General features: G+C 40.9%; 2 protein-coding genes across 2 annotated transcripts; both read left to right on the top strand.

The window, feature by feature from the left end:
• The first annotated feature begins 5,253 nt into the window (after window positions 1-5,253).
• Window positions 5,254-5,678, top strand: LOC147447705 (uncharacterized). The gene is made up of 2 exons (XM_086523423.1): window positions 5,254-5,458; window positions 5,584-5,678. Exons 1-2 carry the CDS (start codon window positions 5,269-5,271, stop codon window positions 5,601-5,603), a joined length of 210 nt encoding a protein of 69 aa, XP_086379549.1. The 5' UTR covers window positions 5,254-5,268; the 3' UTR covers window positions 5,604-5,678.
• On the top strand, window positions 5,593-14,588 carry LOC147447704 (uncharacterized). The gene is made up of 5 exons (XM_086523422.1): window positions 5,593-5,907; window positions 6,280-7,221; window positions 7,863-8,063; window positions 14,001-14,193; window positions 14,272-14,588. The coding sequence occupies exons 1-5, from the start codon at window positions 5,758-5,760 to the stop codon at window positions 14,454-14,456; spliced, it is 1,671 nt and encodes a 556-aa protein (XP_086379548.1). The 5' UTR covers window positions 5,593-5,757; the 3' UTR covers window positions 14,457-14,588.
• Window positions 14,589-19,032: the final 4,444 nt, after the last annotated feature.

Here is a 19,032-nt window from a genome sequence, read left to right as displayed (position 1 = left end):
TGAGGTTCAAGATACTCAAGTTAAAAATGTCCCCCTCAAAGTGCAAGCGCACATACCTTGGGGGTCTACTCAAAATGTGTATCCCATAAGTTCACATGGAGGGGTTTTTAAAAATTTCAATAGTTACAAAGTTACATTTAATAGAGGGGTTTAAAAATGGAAAAGTGAAAAAAAATATAGGTTTATGAAGAAAGAGGGGTCATTTAATATATAGTGGAGCATGTGTATAGAAGGATTTTAAATATACCTTTTGAATGCACATGATATATACGATTTTTGAAAGGTGGAACCCTTGGGGCCATGATATTACTTTATTTTTCCAAGTCATGAACATGGATAGGGTAGATGCAGCTCTAAGTTGAGAGTAGTTGCATGGATTGAGCTCCATAGCTACAAGCATAATAGTGTGATGTTTGAAACCAAAGGTTTGCACGTGCTGTTGTTGGTAGAAAAGAGCATCCCTCCTCACCACCTTTTTGTACAACTAAACTTTGGTTCTTGTAATGAAATAGAGATGGTTTTTCTTTTTTACTCAATGTCATGCTTTGTGTAGAAAAAAGAAAAGAGATAGTACTATGTGCATGTGTCTAGATTACTAAAAATTGAACTTGGTTACTATTAAGAATAATTATCCATTACCAAGGGTAGATGAATTGCTCAATCAATTACATGGAACATGCTATTTTACAAAGATGGATCAAAGTTTAGGGTATCATCAAAGATGCATAAGGCTTGCAATATATCCAACACTGCCTTTTGAGCACAGTTTGGGCAATATCAGTTTTTGATTATGTCCCTTGGATTGAGAAATGTTTTAGATACTTTTATGACACTTAAAAATAGTGAATTAAAACCATATTTGGGCAAGTCTAGCAATTTGCACATGTTGGATATGGCATAAGGTATTCTAGTTGAGCATGTCTTTGATTTCAAGCATCAATTGCTTGTATTGGATTGAATTTGTTTGTGGCAATTAGATTCATCCTTATTTGATGTGAATGTAGCAAGTTTATATAATGGTTGATGCTAACTTAGGATTTTGAATTGGGTATTTTTGTTACCATATCCAAAAAGTGATGTGTGTGAACACATTTATGAGAGTCAAGGCACTACTTTAGGTTCTTGTCCCTCGTCTCGTATATACATCCATTATTCTAGAGCAAGCCTTATCTTTGTGTTAGCACTTTTTTTATAATATCACTTCATGTGTTGTGTACTATTGGACTTCTTTATCATCTTCTCCATCTTTAGATCCAGTTTTGTAGCCATATTTTTGACAATTGGTATCAAAGCGGGCTAAAGCATTTGGGGAAGCGTTGCGTGCAATAGTTTTCTTCAATACTTGATGTTTAGCTAAGGATTTTGAAGCCAAGAGGGAACCTGTGGAGTAAAAAAATCTTTACATGATGTGTATGTTAAATGCAATATCTCAATGCTTGGGCTCTTGTAGACGACACTAGGATAAAGGTCATAGATTCTTGCTACCAGAGAGGAGCATTTGGAACATCTGTGGAAACTGTTTTATACAACACAAGCTTTATGCCAAGGAGAGTAAGTGAATAAGACATTTCCTCACAATTTGAATTGGTGAAGTGACTTAGATTCATACCCGACTCATACCATAAAGTAAAGTAGGTTGAAATTTTAAACTATTTGGACCAATAGAGAGAGCCATTATAACATCATCGAAAGTTGTGGGACCTCAGAGCACACATGGTATACATAGAGTGTATAAAGCACATTACAAATGCATAGAGCTCTAGGGGTGGAGTCCATGCTAGGACCAGAAGGCCATAAAGGTGTGTAACTAGGCACACCATCGCTTGGGTTATGCTTTGACAACGGCCGCGACAGTGTGGCAGACAAAGTGTGAACATGTGACGGACAGTGTGAACATGTCGACCATTTTATGTACATGGGACTCCTACAATTGGGTGAATGGTTTTTTCTATATGATCCTGTGTGCTAGAGATCTCACTATGAGAGATTTATGAGAGGCATTTGCGCACACGTCATATTGGGATCAAAGACCATCACAAATTTGTACACAAGTGATGTCATTCCTTTTGCTTCCCTATGATATAACAAGCTTTGATAAGAGATAAGCTTGCTATGTTCCTCCAAATTTTCTATAATTATATCCCCTCAAAATGAAAAGGGTTGTATAGAACTCACCAGTAATAAAGTATAAGCCAGTTCTCACTAGCTTCCTTTAGTACTAGTGTGTGTTCTGCAACAATGCTAAGCTATTAAGAATCATAAGTCAACATTGGGAATAGGATTTTCATCAAAAGTATTTTTTGCATATAAAATTTGGAATTTTTTATTGATTTTTAAGCATCCATGCCACACATGATACAAAATTTACATGGAAGCTTCAATATTCCTACAGTATCTTTGAGGAGGTTTCCTTTCACCATTGTAAATGCTCGAATACTTGCAAAGAAAACTATCCCATCTCTCTTACTTCATCCAAGTGGCCATTTTCGATGGAAATGGGCAATAGGAGCGAATGGCAAGGCTATCAACCTATAAAGGAGTTGGCTCTCATGAATACTATAGCTTGGAGGAGAGTTTATCAAGATAATATCTAGCCAACATTCAAGATAGCTTTCAAAGCCCTCAGATGAATGAGATATTTTTGGATCCATGTTTTGATCTATCAATTGTTTTGTAAATGTAAGCAATTACTTCACACAATTTGAGTACCCAATTCGTGTTATTTATGCTTGTTGTTGGTGCCTTTTTTCTAGCGTAATTGATGTTGATAAAGACCATGATGATAATGTTGAGGAAGACATCAAAGACATATATGAGATGGTGGACATCAAAGGCATGGAAGGAATGCAACAATAGTGTGAGGAAAACCTTCGGATTAAGCCCAAGCAAGCTTAAATAAGTCCTTTATTTTATGGAAAAGCTTTTGTGGAGGGTACTTCTAGTGGATGAATGAGAATGCTCGCTAGTTTACAAACCAATAGGCCAAATAAGCAACAATGAGTGAAGCCTCCAAAGAAATTATGCATGGCTATAAGCACCTACATAACCTTGGAGTGTTTTCTTTTTGTAAGCATATCCTTATGTGTGTAAAGGAGTGCCCTTTCACTATCAATTAGTGTATGCCCAAGGACTCATGTCATAGTAGACTCTTTGTGCACCATGGAGAGCATAAGCACATCATCCTCAAGGCAACCTCTCAAGAATCTATTATAAATATTTATGCACTTGTGTCTAGGGTGGCCTTCACAATAGCCAATCTTACTTATAGACAATTCATGAGTGAGAAAGAGCTCTAGGACATGTCCTAGGAGATCCTAGCCTTTTCAAAAATTTATTCTATTACCCTAGCATACATCCTTTGACTTCAAGGGTTTATTGGTTTTAATTGTTTAATGATTCAATTGGAACAATTTTAATTGGGCTATGGTAATCAGACTCTCATTCTATAAGGTAAAGTAGATGGTGACCTTGGAGAATTCACTAGTAGTACTACGGATAAGTCACTTGCGTGCACCAAAATTGCCTCTTTATACGGGACCCTCCTTTGTAAAATCTATCATTTTTGCTTTATAAAACCCCCCCTATTGTACACTCACGTGATACCATATGTTAATACCCCGAGATAGTGATGCAATGCAAGAAGGTCACAATTTCCATTGCAAGTACCCTCATCAGAGGAACACTACTATGTCTTAAAGATGCCAATGGTGGGTCTAGGTTCAAGAGTCTGATTGGTTAGAAGAATGGGAAAAGATGGCCAAGGGGATCTTTGCCTTTTATGGGTTTCTTTGATCTGGTCCACTCGATGGATAATGGTTGGCACACAATGGGTGCTCATGTTTATGTGACACTTAAGTGAGTTTGGTTTGCTCCCTTCGTTCATGCCTTAAGGTTAAATTGTTAAAATTTTACCATACAACATAGAAAAGCTTTTGACCATTGCAACGCGCAACTTTAGGGAGGACGACAAAGAGGCTTAAATAATGTTTTGGGAAGCATTAAGTCAGGTGATGGAAGAGCACATTGACCAAAGGGAAAAGCTTGTAGGATTCATGTGGATGACGAGGCTTGGCACGTATATAATGACAAGAAAAGAGAGAGAGAGAGAGAGAGAGAGAGAGAGAAGAAGAAGAAGAAGAAGAAGAAGAAGAAGAGAGTTTTAACGTCGTAGGAAACTATCCCAAGAGACCTTAAAGATCTAGCCGACGAGGAGTTGAACTCAAGACCTATTATTCAAGAGGGAAATGACATAACCAATCTACCACACTTGGGTGATAGAAAGGTTATACCATTTTCCTCTTTTTTTTGGCGCGCGCACACACACACACACACACACACCCACCCACCCGAGAAGAAGAGAGTTTTAACGTCGTAGGAAACTATCCTAAGAGACCTTAAAGATCTAGCCGACGAGGAGTTGAACTCAAGACCTGTTTTTCAAGAGGGAAATGACATAACCAATCTACCACACTTGGGTGATAGAAAGGTTATACCATTTTCCTCTTTTTATTGGCACACACACACACACACACACACCCACCCACCCACCCACCCGAGAAGAAGAGAGTTTTAACGTCGTAGGAAACTATCCCGAGAGAGAGAGAGAGAGAGAGAGAGAGAGAGAGAGAGAGAGAGAGAGAGAGAGAGAGAGAGAGAGAGAGAGAGAGAGAGAGAGAGGTCTTTCCTATGGCATTGTGAGGAGAATTCAAAGATACATACTTTGATATATATATATATACACACACATATATACATATATACACACCCACAATTGATTGAAGCAAAAGGATGTGTGTCAAAAGATTCATGGGATACAAAGCCGATGAGCAACAGAAAAGGCAACAAATAGGAACATTCCCAAGCGAGATAGTTGGTCGAGCTGGTGGTATTTCTAGGTCAACCACTAGGGACACATGGTTCTAGAGATAATCTTGTCCTTCTTCTCTAATCTTCCACGGTGGATTGATTTTTATTATTGAGCAATGTCTTGATTGCTTGACTCATTGTGTGTAGGACGAGAGCCCAATATGAATGCATTTATCTCAAGAACCAATCTTTTCAAGAGCGAGCATGCGAGATGGCTAGCTAGGGAAGAATACCACAAACGGTCTTCTACTCCTTTGCTCTAGAATGGTGAGCATAGAACACAAGATGGGGTCGTGCACGAGCAGATTAAATGCAAAAAGAGAACTCACTTGCAAAATAGTTCGTTTCATCAGTATTCTCGTTTAACTCAATTTATTGTTTTTCACGTAAAAGAGAACAATTATGCATTTATTCCTTTATTCTTCCAGCAATCATACCGTGTCAAGTCTCCTCAAGGGTGTGGCTTTATCTTATAATTCATCAAATATATCTACTGTTGTTTATATAGATCCATACCCAGTTCTAGCTACGGAATTGTCGGGCAGCAATTCATGTGGCCATGGCGATCTCGTGTCGGCAAATTTTCTTGCAGGTTTTCTCTGCGTTTTATGTCTTCTTTGCGATTATCGTGCTCACGACGGGATAATTTGACACACACACATGCTCACAAGGTTTTTTGAGACGCCAATCTCTCTGATTTGGTTGTATATTGCGCAGAGGTTTTTGAAAGTTGGTAAAACAGATTGTGAGATTAGACGCAGAGGAGATTTGACCCAAAACGCTTAGACAGACATGTTAGGGAAGGTATCGACCATAGACAAATCAGCAATTCACCTCTGACCATAAAGTTCTTGTCTTGTGGGTACCTCCATTTTCAACTTGCCTGAAGGCATGTCGCAGAACACTCTTGGAAGAATGCGACAGGAACCTTGTGAGCATCATTTGCCAACATGTCCTGTGTGTATGGAAGGGCTTGGCACATATGGTGGACCTTCATCCCTGCCATGTGGACACAATGGCTGCTTGCATTGTTTTCAGCAGGTATTTCTGCGCCACCTTATGCACTTAACATTTGCGCATTTACACATCACATGCAGTCGTTTGTTACACCAGGCAAAGTGCAAGATGATGCTCATATTCAACAGAGCTGACTTGCTCATCTTGAACATAACTTCTGCCTTTTTTTAGTTCTTGTTTACTAAATTTTCAGTAAACGTTCTCAAACAGAAGATTCACTTCAAAGTTATTCTGAACTACAGCAAGCAGAATATTGCGCCAATAATGTCTATCAAGTAAAACAAACTCATGATGAAGAGTTGGGGTTGTTGCCAGTTTTTGTATGCTGGGTCATCGACTGTGTGTATGTGTGCTCACTCCTTTATCTCATCATGCTAATTCTGTGTCCCAATGTAGGTGCAAGCACACAAGTGTGATCCTGTGTGTCCTCTTTGCCGCACACCATTTGATGCAGAGCTTAATCTTGGGCCAAATTTGGATTTCAAAGATATGTTGGAGAAGTTACAGCTAGCATCTTCTGCAGTTGTCGGGCTTGTTGAAGGCACTGGCTGCAAAGACAGTGACCCTTACAGACACGATTTGCAGCAGGGATATTGCAATCAAGTGCCCTCTACAAGTCCAGGAAGCTATGCAGACATGGCACAGAAACTTTCAAGAAGTGTTGTCAATGGATTGGCTCATGCACATGATGACATGCTTGACAACAAGGCAAGTCGGGTTTCTGCCGTTAGAACTTTACCTCCTATCGTAAATGTTCGAAATTTGGCAAGGGGAGCATTTTCCATCATGTCTAGAATGCTTCAACCTTCAACTAGCACTCAGGAGAACCATTCTGAGACGGCTTCTTTCGATAGCGAGGAACTAGGGGACGATGCATGGGCTGATGTGCATAGACCAAGTGCTCCTCCCCTAATGTCGTGTGGAGGAGAAGATGCCATGGTGTTGAGGTCTATACTTGAGTCAGAGCCCCCACATTGGGTTCCAGACAGTTCTTGTACTGAATGTATGCAATGCAGTGCCAAGTTTCAAGCATTGACAAGGGGACGGCACCATTGCCGTTTGTGTGGTGGAATCTTTTGCAGGGCATGCTCAAAAGGCAAGTGCTTAATGCCTATGAAGTTCAGAGAGAAAGAGCCGCAAAGGGTGTGTGATGCATGCTATGAAAGGTTGGAACCCCTACAGGATTTTTTGATTCATTACGTCAGCAATGCATCACAGGTGGCAATCCATGATGTGACTGATATTACATGTATGAGGGGTTGGTTAAATAACCCACTTGGTACAACCATGGAGGAAGAAATTTACAAGGCAACCAATATTCTCAGGACATTTTCCAAGGTATTACATTTGAGGAACCTCTTTGTAGAGCCTGCTGTAGTGGTCGAAATATGTCTCTTGTGTGGCACAAATGTTGTAAGGAATCATAAAGATGACCTTTGACTTATTGATACTACCGTGCTGTTATAGACTTTGTGGGGTTTTTGGTGATGAGTTTGATTTAGTGTCGAACGCTCTGGACCAAGAGTGTCGCGGCGGGTTTGCGAAAGGTTAGTCCTTTTTGGGACTTTTACCTTCCGCACCCGCGAACGCTTGGCTGCTTTGGCTACAGCTCTCAACCATTCAAGGTTTGCTTCGATCGAACCCTCACTTTGGTGATGAGTTTGATTTAGTGTCGAACGCTCTAGACCAAGAGTGTCGCTGCGGGTTTGCGAAAGGTTAGTCCTTTTTGGGACTTTTACCTTCCGCACCCGCGAACGCTTGGCTGCTTTGGCTACAGCTCTCACCCATTCAAGGTTTGCTGCGATCGAACCCTCACTTTGTGGGGTTTTTGTAGTATGTTTTTGAAAATTATGCATATTGGCGCTGATGATGGTATTCTCTTGTGGATGACTAACATGAGTATATAGCTTGCACTTTCCATCAGAGGCAAATCACTAGGTACATGCTCACTAACAGGTGTTGTCGTGTTGATGTTGTAGATTGGAAGTATGAAACCTGAACAAGCCATACCGGAGTCTGTTCTTCAAGGAGCCAAAGGACTTGCCATCCTCACAGTTGCGAAAGTGGGAATGATGCTGACTTACAAGCTTGGAACTGGTTTAATCATAGCTCGGAGGGAAGATGGGAACTGGTCTCCTCCAGCAGCAATTGTTTCATGTGGTTTAGGATGGGGCCTACAGGTATGTGTGTTGTTGTTTATGCGTTCTATACGCTATGATCTCATCAAGTAGACTATTTTAGGTTTCATAGATGGAATTTAGGCTTCAAAGATGCCCTGTGCATTATTTATAGGTTGAAGAGACGATTAGTTCATAAACGTCCACATGGGCTCAGGGCTCATAAATTGCATATGCGACGAAAGATACAATAGCTGTCATAGCTTAAATAGGAACTCCGCAAGAGCTATTGGAGATGCTCAAGCATAGCTTGAGTCCTTTTGTTTAGCTCATGGACAGCTGGGCCTCAAGTTATTGTTAAAGTTATAGCATCTCAAGTGAATGGCCCATTGTGATCCCAATATTTATTTTGGCTTTAGGTATTTATTTTACTTATTTGTCATAGTCTTGGGTAGGGCAATTTTTCGAGGGGGGTACTAAAGGGCCCCTAGGCTAGTATATAAGCAACACCTAGCCCTCAATGTATAATCATTAGTTCATTGCCAGTTGGTTGTTTCAGCAGTACATATCTCTCTCTCTCTCTCTCTCTCTCTCTCTCTCTCTCTCTCTCTCTCTCTCTCTCTCTCGCGTGTATTCTCCCCATTGCTCTATGCCCGCATCGTCGACTTTGACATGGTATCAGAGCTCCGTGCTCGATGACCTTGGGAGGAATTGGGCGCGAAGAAGAGGAATGGAAGGAGTGGCCACAGCGTTCTAAGACCCCCAGACCATTGGTAGCGTTTTCCGGTTGGCAAGCTGGAGCAGTGTTTTGGTGCCGGCAACTTGGCCCTTTCAATAGCGTAGAGAGGCGGGAGATCTTTGCAAAGCATCTTGAAATGCTAAGCTTGTGGCTGACGTGACAAGGGAGCTTGGCTACGTTTTGAATCGCCGACCGACAGTCTAGGGGTTTTCTGTGCTTCTTGTGTAACAAATTGCTGACGTGTCAAAGCCACTAAAGAACAGAGCCAACCTGCAGATCCCGGCCGAGAAGCCAAAACCCTAAGAAGAATCAGTAGAAGAAGAAGAAGAAGAAGAAGTTTTACAGACTTACAAAGTCTTGACGAGTGGCCTATTTTTAAAGAAGAGTTCCCACCAACTTACGGGACTTCGTCCGATGGGGCCCAAGTGACATAAAGGCATTAAAAATAAGGCAGAACACACTCAAAAGACTTTGCACATCAAAATATGATGACGTGGCACCTGTACGGACGTTCCGGAATTCGCGGCAGATTTTTAGGGAAATCCCTAAATTTTAGGAAAGTGATTTTTTGGGGCTAGCTTGTCATATTTGATGCTTTTAGGCTTTGGGCCTTTAAATATGAGCCTTGGGGGCCCTCTTCGGCACTTTTTAGCGCGCAGATTGCAGAGCAGGTGCTCCCCTGTTGTTGTACTTTGCGAATCAGCAGCAATATAGAGAAATACCGAAAGGGACGCCAAGGTTTGGGGCCAATACTCTCTGGGGTGGAATTCCGCCACTCCGTGTCGCGTGTCGTCTCTCTCTCTCTCTCTCTCTCAGTTTAGTTGTTATTGAAGTGCTAAAAGTCTGTTCAGTCTGTTCTTTTCTATTGGCACGTGGTGCCCGCCTTGTGACAGTGGTATCAGAGCATCAGGCGTGTGCTTTTCTGAAAGCATATTGGTCCTACAAAAGAGGAGAAAGAGCTATTGGAATTTTACCGGACTTAGTAGCTACTCCCGCCCTTACTTCATCGCGCATCGGGCGCGCTCCCGTCTTCACCGCTCATTCTTACAGGGCATAAGCCAATTAAGATCACTTGCAAGAGAAGGATCCAGATTTGTTTCAAGTCACTGTTTTTCTCGGAAGCAATGCCATGCAGATGTTGATGTCTACAGCTACCAAGCAGCATACTCAAGTACTTGGCAAGCTTTGAAGAATTTTATTTTTTTTTGCCCGAAGTTATATGGTTTCTGACATCTTCCTTCGGAGTGCAACTTCTGGCAGAGTGGGGTATCCTGAAATGCTTGCCATGGAAACCCTAGCAGATTATATCTTGAAATTTCTCGACATCTCTCAGTAGATGTCTCTTCACGAGCAGATGACCCTGGAGGTTTAGTGCGATTGCTATCTTGGGACTACCATCGCCGCCAAAGAAACACTGTTTGTCCAAGAGCTGACGGACCATGCTGTGCTCGGCTACGACCTCATGGAAGGAACCTAACCCTAATGTTTGGTGCAAGTTTCAAGATGGAAAGTCAGTCGACTTTTCGAGCTCGACTGATGTCGAGATTGCTTTTTAAGTTTGAGTTCTGTTTGAACTTGTTTGGTGATCCTGTTTGGAATTTGTTTGAAATGGATGGTATCTGTTTTGAACCAGTTTTGGTGCCGATTTGAATTGTTTGACTCTGGTTTGATACTGGTTTCAATGATCGGTAATTTTACTCCCGGGTGGAGAAGTGAGAAATATTGTTTTGGTATTGTTTGAACCTCGGAACGACGCAGGCCGATGCCTAGGGAGCGTTTCGTTGTATGTTTGAAAACCTCCGAACGACGTAGGCCGATGCCTGGGGAGCATTTGGTTGTATGCTTGTAAAATAATTGTTGTTGTGACTCCCGGCCCGGACCTGGATGGTTATGCGGGAGGAGTATTAAGAAGTCTGAGGAGTGGTTACTCTCAGCACCTCCAAACGACGCAGGCTGCGGTCTGGGGGGCGTTTGGTTGTAAAAGGCCTCTATATCTCCCGGCTCGGACCTTTTTAGGTTATGCGGGAGGAGTGATGAGGGAGTCGTTGAATATCTCCCGGCCCGGACCTTGTTAGGTTATGCGGGAGGAGTGTTCATCGGCGGCTTTATGTTTCTATGTCTTGTAACATGCATATGTAAGCATTTGTGTTGCATTGTGATGTGCCAACTACTGAATATTCCTAATTGGATGAGATTGCTTGGATAAGTAATTTTAGTGCATCAAGACACCCGTGGAAGATCAGTACGGTTTGGGTGTGATGGCTAATTTTACTACGCCGGAATATCAAGAGTTCCGATTTGGACGAAAGGAGAAGCTAAGTCCTTGATCAAAACAGCCGAAAGGAGAAGCTAACTCCTTGATCAAAAGAGCAGAAAGGAGAAGCTAACTCCTTGATCAAAACAGCCGAAAGGAGAAGCTAACTCCTTAATAAAAAGAGCAAATTGATTGTCCCTCGGAATGACCCTCGGAAATTTTTGAGGTAACTTGAGTTGTTTTGCAGATATGCTGTAATCGAAGACGATTACTCTCTTTCAAGAAGGGGAGATGTAACAAATTGCTGATGTGTCAAAGCCACTAAAGAACAGAGCCAACCTGCAGATCCCGGCTGAGAAGCCAAAACCCTAAGAAGCAGCAGCAAAAGAAGAAGAAGAAGAAGAAGAAGAAGAAGTTTTACAGACTTACAAAGTCTTGACGAGTGGCCTATTTTTAAAGAAGAGTTCCCACCAACTTATGGGACTCCGTCCGATGGGGCCCAAGTGACATAAAGGCATTAAACATAAAGCAGAACACACTCAAAAGACTTTACACATCAAAATATGATGACGTGGCACCTGTATGGACGTTCCTGAGTTCACGGCGGATTTTTAGGGAAATCCCGAGATTTTAGGAAAGTGATTTTTTGGGTCCAACTTGTCATATTTGATGCTTTTAGGCTTTGGGCCTTTAAATATGAGCCTTGGGGGCCCTCTCTGGCACTTTTTAGCGTGCAGATTGCAGAGCAGGTGCTCCCCGGCTGTTGTACTTTGCGAATCGGCAGAGTAATATAAAGAAATACCAAAAGGGGCGCCAAGGTTTGGGGCCAATACTCTCTGGGGTGGAATTCCGCCACTCCGTGTCGCGTGTCGTCTCTCTCTCTCTCTCTCTCTCTCTCTCTCTCTCTCTCTCTCAGTTCAGTTGTTATTGAAGTGCTAAAAGTCTGTTCAGTCGGTTCTTTTCTATTGGCAAGTGGTGGCCGCCTTGTGACATCTTGAAATGCTGCTACGACTTTGGTGCTTCATCGTCGACAACAAAGGAAGTTAGTCTTCAAGATCAAAGTTTCCTTTTGTCATCCTCCTTAGGGTAGAGGATCCTTTTGGAGAATTTGAAGTTTCTTTAGGGATGTTCCCGCATGGCTTGCTACGACGAAGGAGATCCAAGATCAACATGGCTATGGATAGCGCGTTGACCAACTCCTAGTTAGTGGCCTATGCATGACCAAAGTACTTAAGGAAGCTGTCAATTTGTTTGGCTTAGGAGTGAAGCCAAAGGCAAATGTACGAGCTCGCAAGAGGATAGAGGCAAAGGCGAGCTTGACGGGGATAGCAAAGGGAGAGTTTTCACCAAGGAGATCGGCATGGCACACGTGGTGGCAGCCACCATGGCCATGACACCAGATTTCTTGTCAAGTGGTGGTTGCCGCAACTAGCTTCAGCCAGAGAGAGACTTGTGAGCGGCAAAGGGGTAAAAGGTGCTCCTTGCAAATGATTTGGACCCATGTGTTGGAGTTCAAGTTATCGGTGTTTGAACCTGTGGGTCGTAGTTCAAGACACATGCATCTGGCAAGGAACCTACGCGACGTATATAAAACACTATGGATGTGTGCACCAATGGATGGTTATTGGCCAGATTATGGACAAGGTGTGTTTCAAAGTTCATTGTTTAGGAAAGTTTGGACGTGATGTGTTTACAGTTTACGAATGGGGATTCTTGGACGTAGTGTGGTCTATAGTTCACTTTTCTATGAGGCAAACGGTGCTCAAGATGGTATTTTTCTTGGGTAAAAATTTGGTGGTAATATAACCAAGGTGTATCCAGTGGAAAGGATCCTATGTTGGGGTGTTCCTACATATGTCCACTATGAGTTGCAAAGAGGGTGTTTTAGCATCCCCAATGTGATCCCAATATTTTTTTGGCTTTAGGTATTTATTTTACTTATTTGTCAAAGTCTTGGGTAGGGAAATTTACTGACAGGGGTACTTAAGGGCCCCCAAGGCTAGGCTTGTATATAAGCAACACCTAGCCCCCATTGTATAATCACTAATACATTGACTTGTTGGTTGGTTCAGCAGTACATCTCTCGTGTATTCTCCCCATTTCTCTATGCTTCCCGCATCGTTGACTTTGACAGCTATTCCATCTGGGATGCTTTTTGTTTATTGTCTATTCTATATATGGAAGGCTTGGTGTGTTAATCTTTGTACGGTAAGTTGACCGCCATTTAGGTCCTGGCTGCCGTCATTTGAGCTCATGCACAAATTCTGTGGTGCTTGGATGCAAAATGCAGGAGATTCATGACCTAAATCCACCTAGTTTTCCAAACCATCGGATCCTCTTTCGTCTTGGCCGTAAGAGAGAGTACTTGCAGTTATCATTGGGCCATAGTAACATGAAAACCCTTTTAAACGAAACTCAAAAACACCTGAATTGTTCTAAACAACCACAAAACAAGGAGAGGAAACAACTATTTTTCCAAACCATCGGATCCTCTTTCGTCTTGGCTGTAAGAGAGAGTACTTGCAGTTATCATTGGGCCATAGTAACATGAAAACCCTTTTAAACGAAACTCAAAAACACCTGAATTGTTCTAAACAACCACAAAACAAGGAGAGGAAACAACTATTTAAGGTTTAGTATAAACTGTTATCCGTGTATTTAGCAAGAAGCAAGTGTTCCTTCTCCGCTAGCATGCGAGAGCTACAACAAGGCAGGAAGCCTCATGAAGACTCTCTCTCTCTCTCTCTCTCTCTCTCTTTTCTCAACATACATATGCATACACATTCAAGCTAACAAGGACCCATGACCTGCTACCACTTCTCTTATTGTGCATAGACCACATGTTACCAACGGCTTGCTATTTGACATTTATCGTGCGAATTGAGCATTATTTATAATGCATCCCTTGAATGCAAACATATATGTAGCTACTATGCCTCGAACTCTAGGTATTATATATCCTAGAGCTAGTATTTTTAACATTAGGATTTCCTTTTTATTCTATCAGGTGGGTGGTGAGCTTATCGATTTCATTGTTGTCCTTCGTACCCACAAAGCAGTGAAGGCTTTCAGTAGAGTGCACGTTTCTTTAGGAGCTGGAGTAAGTGCATCTGCTGGCCCTGTCGGAAGACTGGCAGAGGCAGACCTGCGTGTCGGTAGTGGCGGTACGGCAACATGTTACACTTACAGCTGCTGTCAAGGTTAGAAACAGAGAGCCTATCAAGTTGTGGTCGTCACAGAATGTGATTTTGCTAAAATGAGCTTTTTTAACTATGTAGGTGCTTTTGTGGGAGTATCCCTTGAGGGTAATGTCGTGGGTGCTCGAGTCGACACAAATGCGCGTTTCTATGGCGATGTGTATTTGACACCTGAGGATATACTGTTTGGGTCTGTTCCTTTGCCAAGAGCAGCAGCTCCTTTGTATGGTGCGCTGCATGATTTATTCACCTTACGAGGGTTGTAATGACCGATTATTGAAATCTGTATTTATCAGCACCATGATGTACATACATGTATATTCATTCAGTAGCATTTTCTGAAACCAAAAGTGTAATCCTATGTTCTAGAGGAAATGACGAATTATAGGTGTTGCCCACATTGTTGAGTATCCTCGAGTTAGAAATAGCAAACCTTTGAAAGGAGTGTTTATGTTGGAGAGAGTGAGAATTAATCTGTTGGTGCTTGTGTATTCCCCAAAAGCGCTCTCATCTTGGTGGTGGTGTCATTTGTGAGCATACAAGACATTGAGCAAAAAATTTGGAGGGAATGCATTATTCGAATGATGTCCACAAAAGTTTTTTTCATTAGAGACACATGGGTATCAAAATACAAGCATGAAATCACGTAAATTTAAGGCAATCGTGCAATTCATTCTTTTAACAACTTTTGACCAAGTAGATGGGGAGCAATAAGCTCTCCTAATGCCATGTGCATCACAAAAATTCTGGAAGTCGTTGGACACATGCTCTCCACCATTATCAATCCTGAAGCACTTAAGCTTCCTATCTATTGATTTTGTTTGAAAGAAATCCATCTTTGTGTGATATAAAAGGCATTGTGTTATTGCTTTAATGGATATGCCCAAAGCTGAAAGTTGGAATGTATGCAAGGTCACCTAGTGACTTTGTTAGTATAGGCCCACACATAGCCAAATACACCATCTCCACACATGCAATGCTCACACATATCAAACTTTGTAAAGTTGAAGACAAGCAGAAAACCCAAACAAGATAGAGCGTTCATTTACTTCTGGTTGAGATGGCCTAATTGACTATGTCACATAGAGGTGTTTGGTTGCCTTATTATATTATAGCTTTATGTTGAATTGTAGACACATTTAAAGGATAAAGAGTACCAAACTTGTCTCCTCTAGCCAAAACCAATAAATCTTTCAAGTGCCATTCCCAAATCACATATGATAACCGCCATCATTTAATTGCTCAACAAAAATCAAACTCCTCTCTAAATCTTCCAAGTGCCATTCCCAAATCACATATGATAACCACCGTCATTTAATTGCTCAACAAAAATCAAACTTTTGGTGAGAGTAGGTACGTCCTTGAGCACAAATGGAGTACCATTGGCAAGCTTCAAATGTATGTCTCTTGCACTAATGATATCACTGATATTACAAGTAAAGTTGTTGCTCAAATGTATGCATCCATGTATAGGGAACCATTCTTGATGTGGAGTAACATGAAAAGATGCACCAGAATTCCAAGATTCAATTTTGAACAAATTGGTTCATCTTTGCTCATCAAAAGACATGCCAATAGAGAAGAGTAAAATAGTAAATCCCCATCATCACTCATGAGTGTTGATTTCCTCTATCTCGGCCTTGCCCTTGTTATCCTTTCTACCATCCTCACATTTTTTTGTTTTTTCTTTTCTTCCTCTTACAACAATTCTTATTTATGTGATCATTCTTCCCATGCTGAATGCGTGAACACATTCAATGTCTTTCTTATCTTGAGACTTACCCCGATGTTCACTAGGTATATTGTGTTGATGGGACTTCCCCCTAAACAGTTTTCTCCTTCACTGAGGGTGCACTTTGCTTGCCTTGATCCACATAATTCTATTTAATCTCCTCATAAAAGCAAGTTGTCAACCATGTCATAAAACCAGTAGCTAGTGTAGAATTAATGATAGTAGTAACATATGTGTCCTATGATGAAGGCAATGAGCATAAAAGGTATATATCTTTCACTTCCCTATCCAAGTTCGACTTTTGATCCTGTAATTGGCCTATAAGTTCACCTTTTTAGCCTATATTTGGCTAAAAATAATATCGAGCTTGTTAAAATGAGAAGCAACACTACTGCCTTGATCATCCTCAAATCGAAGAGTTTCTTAATGAGGAAGACCTTACTCGTAGCAGTTTCTTTCTCATAAGTGCTACAAATCTTTTTCCATAAGAACACAATGGTCTTCTCATTAATAACAAATAAATAAAATTGCCAAGTAAAATATAATCGTAGACTTTGCATCTAATATGCCAATCCTCATCAAACATGCTATTAAGCTTAGATATAGAGCCAAACAACAATTTCAACTACTTCTTTTGAACAAGAACATCTTGGATTTTCTCTTTCCACAAAACATATCACTAACATCAAACTTACGTATATGGTAGAGTTCTACCATATTCAAGCATGAGACTTTGGCAAATACACAAGAAAGTTGTGGTAGAGTTTTGAAAGTACTTAGACAATGTCTTAACTCAAAACTGATAGATAAAACACACAAACCAACAGTCAAAAGTATGGCAAAAATTTTAGCAAAAATTTGACCAGCAAAAATTTGACCAAATATGTCAGAGAGACACTTTGTTAGAGAGACGCATACTTTGTTAGAGAGACACATAAACCAAATACAAAACTATGGCAAAAGAAAAGTTAAACAAAGTTTCAATAGTATTGTGACATAGATCTCAAATCATGACATCCATAAACAATGAGTAGACGAAGTATCAAAATCTGAAAAAGAAAATTTAAATTGGTTCAAAACCAATGTCAAGCTAACTCGGTTATCGAGCACCTAATCCCATCTACACATGTCCTATAGCGAGGTTGCGATAAGGGGAGCTCTAGTGACATAAACCACCTTAGACTGAGTAACCATGCCCTTAGTGGTCGGCTTCACAAAACGTCACCACGACCCTTAAAAGGTTATGCAGACAACTAAACCAAAGTATTACTATCTATAATAGATATGTGAAACAGGTACCAAATGGAGCAAGCACTCAGAACATGGATAATTTTTTTTTAATCAAAAGGATCCCACTAGAATGAACTTGGCCTCAATCATGAATGAGAGGCATAAATAAAGCAAAGCACTACAAAATTGTACCAAATCTATCGTAAACTTGTGTATGTGCATAGACAATTGGTGGCATCAAGAGAGCATGCAACTTGCATGTTTAAATCTTTGCATTAAAGGCATGACCATATGCATCTATGGAAATCATAACGCAACTCAACATCAAATCGATTCAAAAGGCCTTCAAGGAGCATACATAAAAGCCAGGCTCAATAGCATTAACATAGTATAGCAGTTTGTAGGATCGATAACTCTCACATCAAGGAGAGTTTTGGTTGCAAAACTGTCGCACTACACACAATTTGCAGCTCATATGCACTTGTACACTCTCTAGCCTCTACTACACTCTAAACCAAACTTTCACAAGAGCATACATCTCTATAAATTGAGCTCTCAAGCTCCCATTCCACTCCAACAAAGCTCCCAAGATTTGTTGATTTGTCTCGGTGCCCAAGCCGATACCCATGGGAGCGTGAAGAGAGAGAGAGAGAGAGAGAGAGAGAGAGAGAGAGAGAGAGAGAGAGAGAGAGAGAGAGAGAGAGAGAGAGAGAGAGAGAGATGATGTAACTACTATAGCTAGGCTTTGTTGTGTGCTTCTTATTTACTTATGTGGAGATAAGAATAATGTAATGGTTAGTGAATTTAATAATGAGTGGTCGACTGACTATGCTTGGCTCACATATAGTAGCGCTTTATCCAACAATAGTTAGAAAGTGCATGCCATTACTTTACTTTGGTGGACACACCCTCTATAAAATAGATTTTTGTTTGCGTCTTTCTATTAGTGGAGTTTTTGCTCTCAACAATTGTTATACATTATCGAGCTATTTTAATATTCAATATCTATATGTTTTACAAGAGATTTATGCCTGGTAACCAAGTATGTGTTGAGCTGATGTGTGCGTGCATCAAGGGGAGAGGAGAAACAGAGAAGAGTAGCTTTTGGGGTGGACCAATATAGTCAAGGAGAGCTAGTTAGTCAATTTAAGGTTAGTCACTAAAGGGGACAGCTTCTATGGCTTATTATCCCAACATTCATTAAAGTGAGTATGTACGACTGTGAAGCATGACAATAGCTTCACCCTTGTACAACTATGTTCATCCTACACCCATTAACTCAATGCAATGTACAAATCTCTCTATAATCAAATACACCTAACCCTCTCTATACATAACCTTTTGCGAGGCCTCGTAAAGGGGGTGCTCCAGAAAAACTATATCATCGAAAGTATCTCAACATTTGAGAATACCCCAACTCAAATAAAACCTCATCACGACTCTCCAAAGGCTTAGAAAACATGACATAACTATAGTCCACTGTCAAAAAGGATTATCTTTTGGACCAAGTTTCCAAAATGGTCAAGTAACTACCAGAAAAACAAGCCAAAATCGGCTCCACAACTGTGTACAATAGGCATGTCTACAAGTCAACCTACATAAATGTATAAGACTAGTGCAAGATGCAATGTATGTGCTCAAACAGGTGCCATATGAAATGTAAGTAGTGAACAACAATTGTGTGGGGATACAACTCTCAAAAGAGCTCACTAGTACTCCACATGCTCACAAAAAGCACATCTACCAATGCATAAATCATCCCATAGTGGAATTGCTACAAAATCACTACCAAAAGTGCCTTTGAAAGCCGTATATATGTATCCAACTAGGAGTTTTCTGTCTTATACTTGTAGCGGGCCAACTAGGCCATATGCATGAGA

Source organism: Adiantum capillus-veneris, chromosome 11, assembly GCF_014529385.1.
Source record: "Adiantum capillus-veneris isolate H3 chromosome 11, ASM1452938v2, whole genome shotgun sequence".
NCBI lineage: Eukaryota > Viridiplantae > Streptophyta > Polypodiopsida > Polypodiales > Pteridaceae > Adiantum > Adiantum capillus-veneris.
This window is presented reverse-complemented; position numbering and strand designations above follow the sequence as displayed.